The sequence below is a fragment of the Zootoca vivipara genome, chromosome 5, assembly GCF_965207765.1.
Source record: "Zootoca vivipara chromosome 5, rZooViv2.hap1.1, whole genome shotgun sequence".
NCBI classification, from domain to species: domain Eukaryota; kingdom Metazoa; phylum Chordata; class Lepidosauria; order Squamata; family Lacertidae; genus Zootoca; species Zootoca vivipara.
The window spans coordinates 44,537,421-44,553,568 of NC_142588.1; the positions used below are offsets into that span (position 1 = coordinate 44,537,421).

At 43.9% G+C, this 16,148-nt stretch overlaps 1 protein-coding gene across 2 annotated transcripts in view; it reads right to left on the minus strand.

The window, feature by feature from the left end:
* Positions 1-10,061: 10,061 nt before the first annotated feature.
* The window catches only part of GRK5 (G protein-coupled receptor kinase 5), a 155,162-nt gene continuing 149,075 nt past the window's right edge, over positions 10,062-16,148 (minus strand). Inside the window, exons 15-16 of one of the 2 annotated variants that reach the window (XM_035138644.3) lie at positions 12,314-12,445; positions 10,062-10,769 (exon numbers count right to left, since the gene is read on the minus strand). In XM_035138644.3, the coding sequence (XP_034994535.1) occupies positions 10,671-10,769; positions 12,314-12,445 (231 nt within the window). In that variant the 3' untranslated portion in view covers positions 10,062-10,670. Of the gene's footprint in view, positions 10,930-12,313; positions 12,446-16,148 lie in introns of both variants that reach the window. The other variant, XM_035138645.3, reaches the window with a different exon arrangement.

The window sequence follows — 16,148 nt, forward strand, 5'->3', positions numbered from 1 at the left end:
GCTGGTATTAAAAACACAGCTAAGGAGCGAAAGGTGAACATGTGCTGTGAACTGGAAGCCATAAGTATGAAACAAGCCTGTGTACACCAAGCATCATCTTACTATCTACAAGTATTCTTGGGGGAGGGGGGGACTCATAAAGGTAGATGAGACACCCAATCATATGGCAGCGGCATTCTGCAACCTGGTTCCCTCCAGATATTTTGCATGACAACTTCCTGGGACTGATAGGCGTTGTCAGCCCAATAGAACTGGAGAGCGCCAGATTGGAAAATGCTCCCCTACAGTATATTCTGCAGTTAAAAAGAATGGCCAAGAATTATTGCAACAATAGCTAAATTAGCAAATTACTTCTTTACTCATTGTTCATGCCAAATGCTTAAAAAAAATTCAAAGGTAGAAGCAATATAATAACTATACTACTACTACTACTACTAATTTATTATTTATACCCCACCCCTCTGGCTGGGTTTCCCCAGCCACTCTGGGCGGCTTCCAACAAAATATTGAAATACAATGGTCTGTTAAACATTAAAAGCTTCCCTAAACAGGGTTGCCTTCAGACGTCTTCTAAAAGTCTGGTAGATGTTTTTCTCTTTGACATCTGGTGGGAGGGTGTTCCACAGGGCGGGTGCCACTACCAAGAAGGCCCTCTGCCTGGTTCCCTGCAACTTGGCTTCTCACAGCGAGGGAACCACCAGAAGGCCCTCAGTGTTGGACCTCAGTGTCTGGGCAGAATGATGGGGGTGGAGACGCTCCTTCAGGTATACTGGACCGAGGCCATTTAGGGCTTTAAAGGTCAGCACCAACACTTTGAATTGTGCTCGGAAACGTACTGGGAGCCAATGTAGGTCTTTCAGAACCAGTGTTATGTGGTCTCAGCGGCCACTCCCAGTCACCAGTCTAGCTGCCGCATTCTGGATTAGTTGTAGTTTCTGGGTCACCTTCAAAGTTAGCCCCACATAGAATGCATTGCAGTAATCCAAGCGAGAGATAACTAGAACATGCACCACTCTGGTGAGACAGTCCATGGGCAGATAGGGTCTCAGCCTGCGTACCAGATGGAGCTGGTAAACAGCTGGCCTGAACACAGAATTGACCTGCGTCTCCATGACAGCTGTGAGTCCAAAATGACTCCCAGGCTGCACAGCTGGTCCTTCAGGGCCACAGTTACCCCATTCAGAACCAGGACCACACCTGCCTGCCTCCTGTCCCCCCAAAATAGTACTTCTGTCTTGTCGGGATTCAACCTCAATCTGTTAGCCGCCATCCATCCTCCAACCGCCTCCAGACACTCACACAGGACCTCCACCGCCTTCACTGGTTCTGATTTGAAAGAGAGGTAGAGCTGGGTATCATCCGCATACTGATGAACACCCAGCCCAAACCCCCTGATGATCTCTCCCAGCGGCTGCATGTAGATGTTAAAAAGCATGGGGGAAAGGACAGAATCATGAGGCGCCCCACAAGTGAGAGCCCAGGGGTCTGAACACTCATCCCCCACCACCACTTTCTGAACACAGCCCAGGAGGAAGGAGCGAAACCACTGTATAACAGTGCCCCCAACTTCTAGACCAGGGGTCCCCAGACTTACTGACGTTTGGGCCGGTTCCCACCGCGCCGATCGCGCGGCGGGCCGGCGGGCGGGGGAGCGCGCACCTGTGCGGGCCGGTGGGCGGGGGAGTGCGCGCCCGTGCGCATGCGCAGGGGCGCTTACTGGCGCGGCGGCGCGCTTCCAGGGTGGGGAAAGCCCCGAAAATCCGTTGTGCGCATGCGCGTGGGCCTCCCCCGACCCGGAAGTGCACCAGAAATGACTTCTTCCGGGTCGGGAGAGGCCCATACGCATGCGCACAAAGGATTTTCGGCGCTTTTTTCCCAACCCGGAAGAGCGCTGCCGCGGGCCGGATTGGCAGGCTAATTGGGCTGCAACCGGCCCCCGGGCCGTAGTCTGGGGACCCCTGTTCTAGACGGTCCAGAAGGATGTTATGCTCAATTGTATCAAAAGCCGCTGAGAGAACCAGCAGAAAAGCCCAGTTTTTGACATTCAACACTAAAATAGTTTAAGAGTGTTGGTTTTAATTTTTGTATTTGGTTAGTAGGGGGAAAAATAGATAGTGTGGTAAAATAAAAGGAGATTGAGTTGTGATATGATGGTTCAGGCAACCCCTAGTGCCCTAGAACTAAGTTGGTCAGGGTTTTGTAAATTAATTCAAGAATCTTGAACCTGGCTTGGTAGTAGATTGGCGGCCAGTGCAGCTGTAACAATGGGGTCACATGTTCTCAACCAGAAGCTCCCATTGTCCATTGCATTCTGCACCAGATAGAGGTTCTGAAGCAGACCCAAAGGGAGCCCCACGCAGAGTGCATTATAACTACCCAGCAATTCTTGTGAGTAAAAAAGAAGATTGAACTGAATGGCCTCTATTAGCTTTAACTTCTCATTCATTCCAAAACGAGTGCATACACCTAAATTTAAGCATGTGTTTGATTCTGCCATTGGCACCAGTGGAACTGACTCATCTTTGGTTGAGTTTCCCTTGTTGACATTACAGTACAGTGGTACCTCAGGTTACAAGCACTTCAGGTTACAGACTCCGCTAACCCGGAAGTAGTACCTCGGGTTAAGAACTTTACCTCAGGATGAGAACGGAAATTGCGTGGCGGCATCAGGAGGCCCCATTAGCTAAAGTTGGTACCTCAGGTTAAGAATGGTTTCAGGTTAAGAACAGACCTCTGGAATGAATTAAGTTCATAACCAGGTGTACCACTGTCCTAATTTTACATGCCCAATGGAGAAGTGGATCCAACTCAGTTATGAGCAACTGGTATGCAACTGTTTACGCAACTGGTAAAAGGGCGTAAAGTGAATGCGGAACAGAACAATACTTGGCATATACTTAAATAAAGGAATTTATTTTTCTAAAAAAAAAGGAATCTCAAAACAAAATTGGAAAACGAAACAGTGGTTTGATCTAGATACAGCAGCACTGCAATATTATTAGACGCGTACGGAGAATTCAAACAGCCAGAAAACACAGAAGCCATTATTGTCAGTAACAACCTCAAAATGAAAACTATTTTCATTTAACAATGTAAGAAACTCCCTGAAAATTAAAACAAAATGAAAAAAACACCCTTTGGATTCTAGAATTATTATTATTAATCATATTATTATTATTATCTTACAATACCAACAGCCACTATTTTTTCCCTAATTGAGAACATTTGGTTCCATTTATTATAAAATGTATATATTTTTTAACTTATGAAAAACATTATTGAAGAAGAAGTGCCTGTCTTTTACAGACACTGAAGTATGATGAATGCTTTAAAACACCGATTCCTAAATATACTTTTAAAACCGGACCCATGATGTAATTTGTAATTAGCAAGTTGTGATTATTTTTTTATTTAAAAAATGTGACACGTCTAGTCATAATATAGTCAATCAATTTAGCTATGTCTCCTATGGTGAACTAAATCATGGATTAAAGTGTTGAAGTTGCTCAGAAATGCAACAGAGAATTTAAATCGATTGCCTCCCTTGATACAGGCAAAAAGCTGAATCTTTAAGAGTGGCCGGTGTGGCATCAATAGAAATGTACACATCCTTTTTATCAACATTTTTTGGAAGGATAGAATATTTGATTCTGAATATATGGCAGTTGCCTTCTGGGATGCAGGTAGGCATCATTTTTACACTTAGCAATCTGCTTTGGGCATCAGGTTCCATGCATCTGGTCTACTGCATGTGGTCCTGCAGGTGTAGACTGGGGCAGGGATGTGAAGAGATTGCTCCTGCTTTCTCTAGGAGCATGGACCTATTTGCTGAGGAAGAGAGGCCTTTTTGACATCCATTCACCTTGGATTGTGTTCCACTATGCTTCACAGACTTGCTGAGAAGTATTTCTAATGTGATGGAAACAAACCCAGCAACAAGCTTCCCTGTTCCATAAAATCAAGAGAAGGGATCGTAGCACATGCTTTGCATCCAGAAGGTCCCAAATTCAATCCTCAAAATCTCCAGTTAAAAGGGTCAGGTAGCAGGCAATGGAGAAAGCTCTCAGGCAGACTCTGGAGAGTCACTGCTGGTCAAAGTAGACAATAATGGACTAGATGGATACATAGACTGGCCTGATATAAAGTAGTTACTTTCCTCCCCAACAGCTTATTCAAGCTTCTAAGATGGGGTGAGGTCCAGTCTCCACTTGCACATGGGATGGGATGGGATAGTACCCACAGCAGCGTGCTCCTATGTGTAAGAATTTTTGGGTGAGAAGGCCACAGAATTATCTGCCTAAGCAATCAGAACAAATATGGGTGGAAAAATACCATTTTTAAAATTGTTTTCTTCATGCCTATTGGCTTTTGATATTAACAAGGCAAACAACTTATGGAGCTACTGTCCCTTCACTTGTTGAATGGTCTTTCTATTAACTCTGCAGGAATCTTAAAATGCAAAGCTCAATTCTAAGGTTTTATTCAGTTTTCAATTCACTGAGGTTCTCTATAAAGGAAATAGTCCTAGACATCTTTTCCAGGTAATACAAATACAAAAGTTAATATAGCAACCTTCCAAATTACAGCTTGGCCTCTACAGAATTCTATGTTTTGTTACCCAACAGCTTTCACCGTTATGCAGAGATTCAAATGGATGATCACAAAATAACTGATTTAATCAACGTCAGAGGGAAAAACCAAAAATCAAGTGAGAGGGCCACCCACACTCATGATTCCTTTTACAAATGAGATGCAAATAATAAATCTGAGATACATGGACTTTTGCAGAGGAAGAGTTTTCAGATTAAAAAATACAAAGGTTCCAGTTCAAGAGTCTTGTTACACATGACAAGTCATGGTTCTCCATTTAATCTTTTTTAAAAGTCAATAATGTGTCCTGCGCAACTGTGCTAAGTTGCATTCTTATTGCTGTACCAGATTTTTTGTTATTACTGTTCAAAACAAAAACTGTTAATGCTGATGGAAAATTAGTGCAGGTCAAGAAAGTATTAATCACACCTGGAATTTCTTAATGGGAAAATGCTCTGTGACTCCTATCATATGGGGCAGCCCTAGAGGTTTCCCAGTTCTTGCCTCATCAATTATCTTTGTTCTTGTTAAGGTGGAAGAGAAGGCCAAAACTCTGTGTTCAGTATTGCCTAATATTATTTGGAAAAACCATCCAACTAAATTAGCCTGGAAAGACAAGAGGAAGAAAGGTAAGAAAATCCACGAGGGAACTATGGCTAAAGGCATGGAAAGGCAGAGATGAAGCAAAGATGGAAAAGGGGAAGGGGAAGCTCGTGATGTGCTCTGTACTTTTGGGGAGAGAAGTGGCACCTTGAATTGATGAAACAATTGCCCTCACTGCAAATGCCCTTTGTTGCACATGGTGTTTTTTTTCTATCTCCCTCATGCATCACCCCAAACCAACCTATTTCAATCTCTTGGATCAACATTGGTATCCAATATGCACAGCCTTTTTGTATTAGCTAACCAGCTATGGGAATTTTGAATTGTCAATCTTACAAGCCACTTCCAGCAGATCTCTTGCAAATATGATATCATTGTACAGTGGAACCTCGGTTTATGAACACCTCGGTTTACGAATTTTCGGTTTGCCGCGGACCCATCTGGAACGGATTAATTCACTTTTCATTACTTTCAATGGGAAAGTTTGCTTCAGTTTATGAACAGACTTCTGGAACCAATTACACCCATGCTTCGGGTTAAGTAAGTTTCAGGTTGAGTACTCCGCGGACCCATCTGGAACGGATTAATCCACTTTCCATTACTTTCAATGGGAAAGTTCGCTTCAGTTTATGAACGCTTCAGTTTATGAACAGACTTCCGGAAGCAATTGTGTTCATAAACCGAGGTACCACTGCACATGAAAAGCAATGGGCACTGCATCATCCTTACTCATCATCATTTTATTCATCATGCAAGAGCTTAGTAGAGGACAAAGTCAGTGGCCAAAACTAGTTTCAAAATACGCTGGTTGGATAGGAAAAAGGAAAGGAACCAATTTGGTCAGCATCTAAAATATCCAGAGGGGCTGAACAACTGAATCACTGTAAATTCTATGAAGCATTTATGACTTCAGCCATGTCAACATATCTGGGGTATAATATGTTTCTCACCACAGGTGTGGCCATGGCAAAAGACTAAAATGCTTCTTCACCTCACTACTTGTCACAAGGTCAGTCTACTGGGAGGAATTCTACAATATATCTTAAAAAACAGAATTGAGTTTTCATCCTTCCCTTGGTCAGCTCCCATGATCAACAGATCCCAACATCAACAGATGATGTGTTTCCCAGCCCCATCATCACATCATTGGCTACCGTTGAAAGGAAATATGAAGCATAGAAATAGGAGCCATTAATGTAGGCTGGCATGTGGTGTGAGGAAGAACTCAACATGGAGACGCCATTTTTCACACCAGCTTTGTATCTTTCACAACAGCTGCATTTGCATGAAACAGGAAACCATGGTTTAGCACTACATGTGTGAGCAGAAAGGCATCCACCCTCTTGTCTTACTGGTCAGCTGTGAATCCTGACTTACCGTATATAAAAACCAGGGATCATAGTTCAAAGCAAACTCTGGTCAGTCTCAAAACAAGCTAACTTCAAACATCGGCTATAAGAAGCTGGCATGTTAAACCAAGCAGGGTTTGTTTTAAACCTCAATTCTAGGTTCATTTTTAAAAAATTTAATTTAAGTTGTATATCGCTTAATTGTAAATAAAACCTTTAAGCGGTTTGCAAAGCATATAAAATATGCATTTAAAATTGTCCACGTTAAAAACAAGTTTCAAAAACCAGAACATAAATAAAACTAACTGTTTAAACTACATTATGGACTAAAGTTACAGATTAAAACATATCAACTTCACATGCCTGGGTAGGCTTGCCTAAACAAGGAAGTTTTTAGGAGGCGCCAAAAAGAATACAGTGAAGGGGCCTGACTAATGTCAATGGGCAGAGAGTTTCAGAGTCAAGAGCTGCCACATTAAAAGATCAATTTCTTACAAGAGTGGAACAAACATTATGGGGCAGAAGTGCAAGTTCCACAGATTGAAGTGGGTATATAAGGGATAGGGTGATCCTTTGAGTAAACTGGTGCTAAGCTGCTAAGGGGACGCGGGTGGTGCTGTGCAGGCCCGGCTCTAGATAGACCCCCGGTGGCGCAGGGCACCATGGCGCCGGCCCGCCAGAAAGGCGCAGCGAGCTGCGCCCACCCGCTGGCCGGCCGATCCGCCGGTCCGCCGCGCAGCTGTGCCCACCCGTCCACCGCGCTGGGGAACGGGGCGGGAGGGCACCAGAGAGATCGCGCTGTGCCTGCCTGCCCGCCCGCCGCTGCGCCCACCCGCCCACCGCGCTGGGGAACGGGGCGGGAGGGCGCCGGAGAGATCCGGCGCACCACAGCGGCAGGGGCATTTAAGACGGCCCTGGTGCTGTGGGTTAAACCAGAGCCTAGGGCTTGTTGATCGGAAGGTTGGCAGTTTGAATCCCTGCGACGGGGTGAGCTCCCGCTGCTTGGTCCCAGCTCCTGCCCACCTAGCAGTTCGAAAGCATGTCAAAGTGCAAGCAGATAAATAGGTACTGCTCTGGTGGGAAGGTAAACGGAGTTTCTGTGCGCTGCTCTGGTTTGACAGAAGCAGCTTAGTCATGCTGGCCACATGATCCAGACAAACACTGGCTCCCTCGGCCTATAGAGCGAGATGAGCGCCGCAACCCCAGAGTCGTCAGAGACTGGACCTAATGGTCAGGGGTATCTTTACCTTTACCTTTAAGCTGCTCAGGGCTTTATATATTAAGAGCAACACCTTGAATTAAGCCCACTAACAAAATGGCAAGCAGTGCAGATCTCTGAGCAGGGGTGCTATACGCTGACAGGATCTCATGCCTGTCTCAACCCTGCTGCAGCATTCTGCACTAACTGCAGTTTCCAAACCAAACTGCGCATAGAGCGTGTTGTAGTGATTCTGTCTCGAAGTCACCAAAATGTGAACTACTGTGGCTGAGATCTCCTGGGCCAAGGATGGCCATAGCTGTCGCGCCAGCTGGAGCTGGTAGAAGGCATATCAAGCTACATGCCTCTAGCAAATAAGCTGGCTACAGAAGGACCCCCAAGCTGCATACCTGCTCCTTCAGAGGGGAGTGCAACCTGTTCAGGGCAGGCAATTGGCATGGGAAGCACTCACCCAAAGAGCCTCTTTAAGGCCAGTATTCAAGTTCAGTTGATTTCTCCTCATCCATCTCATCACTTCATCTAGGCCCAGGGCCCACCATGGACTTTCCTGATGCAGATGTTATGGAGAAATAGAGCTGAGTGTTATAAGCATACTGATGGCAAATTGCCCTCAAATACCCAATGACTGCGCTCAGAGGCTTCATCTAGATATCAAAAAGCATTGGGGATAAATAGTGCTCTGCATAACTCCCAGGGGCCTGAAAAGCACTCTCCCAATACTGTTCTCTAGACTTGGTCCTATAGATCAGACTGGAATCCTTGTAACACTGTGTTCCCTCCAGGGAGCAGGTCAATGGTGCCAAGAGATACAGCGAGATCGAAAAGCAGGAACAAGGTCGCACACTTCCCCTGTCCTACTACCATATGTAACAAATAGGATTCAGGGGAAATGAAACTAAGCAAAATGAAAATACCTTCTCCCAGTCACATGGGAGCAGAAAGAAGGGAGTGGAAGCTGCAAGTATGTTGTACAGGCCAGTTTCTGCTCATTCACACAGTGCTAAATGTGGTCAACATCTTAATTTATCTTGGTAAAAAGATGCAGGGAGTGTAAAAATCTCAAACAGTTCCCAGATCTTCCTATATCTTCCATTTTGCAAATCTTTAAGCTCAGCTACAACTCCTAAGAACGCATTTCAAACATAACAGATGAAGCAGTCCTAAGACAAATGGGTTCCTATGCATTGGGTAAAGGCAATTTTTAAATTGCTTTATGGAATATTTGAAAAGTTGTGTCCTCCTGCTGCTTAGAAACATACAGACTAAGTGTGGTGATTTGACTAAAATAATCTCTTTTGAAACAAACTACTTGTTGCTCACTTTGTTTGTGCTATTCATAGCTCTTAAAATTTGCATGAGCTGTCATCTGTAAGATGGAAGTAAAAGCAAATGTTTGTCTCCAGTGATCCACATGCCCACACAATAGATCAAGTTGCAATTCTTCTTTATGCCCTAATGCCAAGGATGTGAAGTTATACTCTGAAGTCTCTGAAGTTCCTGGCAAAATAGACATGGGATAGAAAAGATGTACTGTCGTGAGGAAGCTGCCATTTTGAGCAAAGCTTCATAGTATTGGACTCTCTTTACAGTACTTTGAAACAAAATGTTGCATATGGAAGAGGAGGGGAGCTGGGAATACTTGCTGGTAGGTAGACTGCATCAACCATACCGATTCTGCTCTTGTGCCTAGGATGCAGTATACAAGGGTGGGAACCAGCAAGAGCTATATAGATCAGTGCAATAGGAACTCAGGAGTCACAAGTTTATTACTGCAACATCCAACATGGATCCAGCACCCTTTCTCAATGGCCTGTGCGAAACTCCACCTGGAGATGATATCAAGTCATTTTCTTGGCATCTTCTTGACATGAGCAGCAAAGGTTGAGTTTCTCATGTGGAGAGCAGGTGGCTTCCTGTGTCTGAGCTCATGTAGGTTTGCTCTTCTTGTTTTAGCAAGAATAACAGAAACACTGGAAACAGGTCTGGGGTGGTGGGTTTGTGAGGGAGGGGAGAGAGGAGGGACTTTAAGCGGCAACAGACATAAAAGGGAATTCTAACTACAAAAAAGTGCAAATAGCAACAGCATTGGTCCCATGACATTCTGAACCCCAGACATAGTGTATTAGTGTCCTTAGAGATGGCAAATCTTGACTGTATGTTTGAGGTTGCATTAAATGCAAGGCCTGTAACAAAACAGAGGGAAGACACTAGTCTGCAGTGTTGCTGTAAACGAAACAGATGAAAAACAGAATGAAGCATGGCATAAAATTCATATCAACAGAACTGATATGAAAAAAGGAACATATGAATAAATTTCTATATTTGCAACAAAACAAAACAAAACCATTTCATTTTAAGTCTCTGGAAGTCTCGAGTCACTTTGATTTTCTTTTTTTTAAAAAAAGTCTTAAAACACATGGCTTTACAAGCTGCTGCTCAGAAAATATACATCCCCAAGTCCGACTTTCGTTTAAATACAAATGTACAAAATGTAAACTGAGACAATAGAGAAATTTACAAAACCTTTTCTTTAAAAATAATAAGGACAAAGTTCCGTTCTAGTTATGATGCTATTTTAAATACGTGCAAGTTGTTGGACTCCGGTTTCTATTGCAATGTCCTACAGAGACAATGGTGAGTCACGAGACCTCGAGTGCCACCTTCGAAAACAGACCTGAGAGGAAAATTCTTCATGAAAATGGGAGGCTCCACTGGAAGGAACGGCGAAGGAAAAAAAAAATCTCCCTCAGTAGGAGGCTCGTTGATCTTCTAGCTCAATGTTGGGTGCTCTCTCTTTCTCTCTCAATTTCTCTCTCTCTCTTTCTCTCTCTCTCTCTCTCTCATCCTCGAAGCTCCATACAGTATAGTGGAAGGATGCAAAGTGCAGATTCACTGAAGCCAAGATAGAACTAGCTGCTTCCAGTGGAGTTTGAACTTACATGGTTGGAATTGATATGGTGATTTAAACTGGCCTTTGAGTTTGGAGAAGTCTTGGAATTGTTCTGATGCTGAAAGAGTTAAAAGAGAGTGAACGAGAGATTGGAAAAAGAAGAAGTTAAGATTCCCAGAATGTTCTGCATCCACCACATTGGTCTAGAGTTCCCAGGATGAAATGTTATCTGCCAGTGATGAGCTGCAAATATTCTGAATCTTGGATCCTTAACAAACCTGCGGTACAAAAGGGGGAAATTGTAGCCTTTTAAACTACTTGTCAAGTTTACATGTTTCCCCACAAGCTCCTCTAAAATGCTGAGCCCCAGTTTTAAGCAAATAACGACTCCAGGTATGTGTGATATTCAGACAGCCTAGGGCATGAAGAGAGGTGTTCTTGGTGTCTACTCATTATTGGGCTTCTGCTACAACAGGGATGAAGAACCTGTGGCTTCCAGAGATTTTCCACTTCCCACCAGCTCCAACCAGCATGGCCAACAGTCAAGAATGTTGGAAGTTGTAGTCCAGCAACATCTGGAGGACTACAAGTTCCCCATCCAGGTAAACCAACGTCCAAGCTTGAGCACTTTTTGTAAGGATTATAAAGACTACCTGATTCAGCTGTGCTTGGATTATGTCAGAAAATTCACTGGATTAAGACAGGGGGAGGTGAAGAATATCAGCGAATTTTATTATAGTGCATTCTGCTCTGCTGGATCCCTCCCCCTTTGAGATGCAAATCTAAACAAACTGCACAATTCCCCAGATTGCCATTTAACAAAGGCTGCCCCAGCATCTTCCACCTTGAATGTTTCTGGCTTCTCTCCCCCCCCCTCCACGCATTGTTCCAACTGAACCCCATGCACACCCGCTCCCGACTTCTGCTCCATGCCTTTCATCTCTGCTAAATACCTGAACAATCCCAATGCGGGACACAGCTATAAGCCATGGCCACTCAGTTTCATCTCACCCTCAGTATGAATGGTTCTCAAATCTCCAAGCTCCTACCCCTAGACTATTGGCCTCCCTGAACAGGAATGAATAATGGGCGGTATTCAACTAAATGAATGTGCGGGCGGAACAACTTCTGTTTGCGCATTGGGAATTCCCCCTCCCTGTCGTTCCATCCTCAGATCTGCTCTGAGGGGCTGGGAGAACCCCCATAACAGTTTTCGTAGGCACATGGGGGAAGTCCTATTGTGCAAGTGGAAGCCACTACATACTTATGTTGAATATAACCTGATCTTTGCTGCAAATCCCACTGCAAAGTTGTGTATTTCCTGAAACAAAGGACAGGTCTCATATACCTGACCTTGAAAAAGAGCAAGCTACAGATCCCATTAAGTGAATTCTTCTCTGCTCTTGTTTGCTACTTGTTGCAGAGTGCAGTAGTTTTTATTTGAAAAACACATTATGTTTGTTTCAACAGCGATGGGAAATTTTAAATTCTCAAATGTTACAGCAGGCGTGAATGTTTTTTCTTTTTCTTTTAAAGCGCTTTCTGCTCAGCTGTATGTTAGAAAGAATGCCTCGATCCAGACTAATGAATATTCATATGCCATGTGAAAATCCATTTCCATTTAGAATGGCTCTTACTCACACAAAGACTCAAGGCTCTCACCTGACGCTTAAATATTCTGTGCAGCAATCCTTTCTTCGGCGGTTCCGGCGGGTAGCTTTTGTTAAGGTCTGGTGAGATAGTACCATTTGGTCCAAACACATTTAGTTCTTTAAAACATTCCGTTTCGATCATCTAGCAAAATGAAAAGAAGAGAAAAATACATTATTGCACCTGCATTTTCTTTTTTGGCTCGGACGCCTCATGTGTGAAAATGCTTAGGCAGCCAAAGAAAAGTGCAGTCCCTACTCTCCAGCCCAAAGAATGCAAATGTTCTCAAAATGTTCCTGTCTCCACCTCCATCATTTAGGCTGGATCCTGTTCAGAGGGCCTTCTAGTGGTTTCCTATTGTGAAAAGTGAGGTTACAGAGAACCAGGCAGAGGGCCTTCTTGGCAATCATGCCCACCCCGTGGAAATACCCTCCCATCAGATGTCAACAAGATAAACAACCACCCACACCATCCTAAATCTGTCACTGTCCCAGGGAAGAGGATTCTGTAATGCCACTCTCTAAACACCTCTTGGAGGAGGCACACACACAGAGGGGCCTCAGTTGTTGATCTCTTGAGTCTGGACAGGTTTATATGGGAAAAGGCAGTATGGTATTTATATGGTCTTCTGGACCGTGCAGGTTTTCAGTCTCAGATTTGCAGACCACCATTCTTTAAAGGCAGAAACAGGGAAGCTATTGCTTTTCAGATATTGCTAGTCAACCACTCTCGTTTCCCCTGACTACTGGGACATGCTGACTGGGGCTAATGGGAGTCCAGCAATACCCGCAGGGCCACAGGTTCTCCACCTCTGCTTTCAAACATATGCTTTCCATCAGGGACTGGTAGAGCTGAAACTGGGTAGTGGGGGGTTATCCATCAGTAAATCATCATTGGAGAAAACCTGTCGTGTGGTTTCTACTCACAGCCTGGCTAACTGCCATCTTTGAAGTTAAAACTGGTTTGTGGCCTATCAGGCAGCTCAACTAGCGGACCTTTTCATTCTCTCTCATTCTGGTGGGGGATAAGCAGCAGTCTGCTGTCTGTGAAGATCTCTGCAGTGCAATGGATAACCTTGCAGCTACAACTCTGCACTCGTTCTGTGTCAAACTGATTGCAGAGTTTGATGCTGTGCACAGACTTCTGTGAGTGTCATGGTGCACAGGAGAGCAACTCTACAGAGAGATGATGAAAGGAAAACTGGCTGGATGGCTGTGAGGCCAACTTTGGGACTCCGATAGTGCCTAGAGAGGGGCAGCAGTTCTGTCGACTATCTTGCCATTTATGGGTTCCCACAATGTATTAACAATTCAGTACAATGCGAAATGAATTTGCCTCCATGCTGCCGTGCAGTGGGAAATGTGTTTTATTGGAACAAGTGTTCATTGTTGAACCTCAAACTAGTGCAACAGGGAAGAAGGGAAATGTAATAGAACTCAAAGTGGAATCTTGAAGCCGTTGCAACAAATTAATACTGAACCATTTAAACCTATTTTTTATAATAAAATGAACCTCACAATGATGGAGAATATTATATGCATACTAAACTAAACACAAGAGTACGCTCATAGTAGTTTAATTAATAACCATTCTGGAGATCTCTAAATTGTACTCCATCCTGTCAATTTATGATCCAAAAATTGGTTACATTAGGGATGGCTAACTCTTTAAAGCTTGAGGGCCACATCGAAGGTTGGTGAAATCTCTGAGGGTCACATGCCACTCACATGCCCTCCATATATACTCACATAGTACACAAACCCCTACACGCACCCCCCTCTCTCTGTATCACACCCACCCATCCACCCACTAAATTTCTTAATCTTAGCACTGAGGTTCAAACAAGAAGTTCAAATTTCTCTTCTCATCCTAGTGCTGCAATGGGGCAATTCCTCCATTACAGTGCTGGAGGAGTGAGGGAAGTTTAAATCTTTCAGCTCCGTACTGTGATTGAGATTCAAATCTTCTTGTTGTGGAAACTGAGCTGAGAGGTTTCCCAAGGCTGTGAAGGGGCTCACCTTTCAAAAGCACCATTGTCAGAATGCATTACCAGTCAGTAACAGGAAGGAGGAAACAGGTTAGGAAACAACTAGAAGTGTCTTTTACGAACTCCAGCTGATAAGACAGCTGCATCCGTTCCTGGGCTGGGATAGCTTGGCCATGGTGGTACTCAAGATTGTATTCCTGCGACACACTCCATGTGGGGCTTCCCTGGGGCATAGTCTGGAAGCTGCAGTTCAACACAATAGGACACCTCTGCTAAGAGAACTGTGGTGGCTGACAGTATGCCACCATGCTCGGCTCAAGATGTTGCTTTTAGCATTTAAACCTCTAAATTATGTGGGGCCATGTTAACTGTGGGAACGCCTTGTCCTGTTTGCCACCGGTGAGCAATTGTGTTCCTCTGATGGGCCGCCATTCTGCGTGCCCAGTAAGTACCTCTGAACAATGGCGTCACAACATCACAACTAGGAGAGCTTTTACAGCCCTTTATTTAATCTTTTCCTAAGGGCAATGATATTCGTTAGTTGAGTTGTTTCATGGGTTAGCTAACCTTTAGTTTAAACAACTATAGTCTTATCTTGGGGAAGTTTATCCCTGACTGCTATGTAATTTTCAATTCTTTTCAGAGTTTACAGCTCCTGTTTAGTTTTTGATTATAAGGAAACCTCAGCCCCTAAGCATTTTCCTTCTGAGGAAACATTTTCCAGTGAAACGAGTCACTTAGCCGGCACCTCGTCAAGGTTTACTTTATTTAGAGGTTGTTGTTGTTTAGTCGTTTAGTCGTGTCCGACTCTTCGTGACCCCATGGACCAGAGCACGCCAGGTACTCCTGTCTTCCACTGCCTCCCGCAGTTTGGTCAAACTCATGTTCGTAGCTTCAAGAACACTGTCCAACCATCTCATCCTCTGTCGTCCCCTTCTCCTTGTGCCTTGATCATTTAGAAATTACTTTGGGCAATTCATGTCTTTTCTATATCAAGTTTCTTTGGGGAAGTTTAAACCTATTATGTTTCTTTGAGTAATCATTAGTTGAGTTTTAGTATTATTCACTTCATCAATCTCGTTTCAGGGATTTATCACGGCATAGTTTTGTTTTTGTTTTCGCTCTGACAGTAAGTACGTCTGGCAACAACTAGAAGCCAGGCCTGAAGGGTTATGGTTCCAGTTCTGTGGAATCAGCTTCTGACTGAATTTACACAAGCACCCAGCATTTCTGCTTTCGGGAGGCTATTAGAAATTTAGCTTTTTTAAAGGCAGGTTTCCTTGATTAGTGACTTGGCCATTTCGTATTAAGTACCACAAGGACTTTTGTGTTTTGATGATTTCAAGGTTTTTTTTTTTTAAATTTTATTTATTTGGCTTTTTTATGGTTTTACAATCACATATCCAACATACAACATAAAGACAAGATTCCATAGAATCTCCTGGTCCTATTGTTAGCCATTTCCTCCTTTTATAATAATCCAAATCTTTTACATCTCCATTATATCCAAAATTCACCATTAAACTACAAGTGTTATTCCAATCCTACTAACAATTTTAACTACGGTATTTACAATGGTTTTCTAAGATAAATTATAAAATTTCCCCATTCTTTATTGAAGATCTGTTTGTAAGACAACTTGGTTTATTTCGTTTTCATTCATGGCTTGCCTCTCGGGGTGGAAGCACCAGCTTCCCCTGCTCACTGCTGCTTACTGGGAGGGAGAAGGGCAAGGGATGGGGACACAGGGAAGCAGCAGAGTCAAACTGATGCTCCAGCTGGTGTGCCCACACAACCCTGACATCCCCACTGCCTCTTTCCTCCTGGTCAGTGGCAGCAACGCTGTAGCTACAAAGCCAG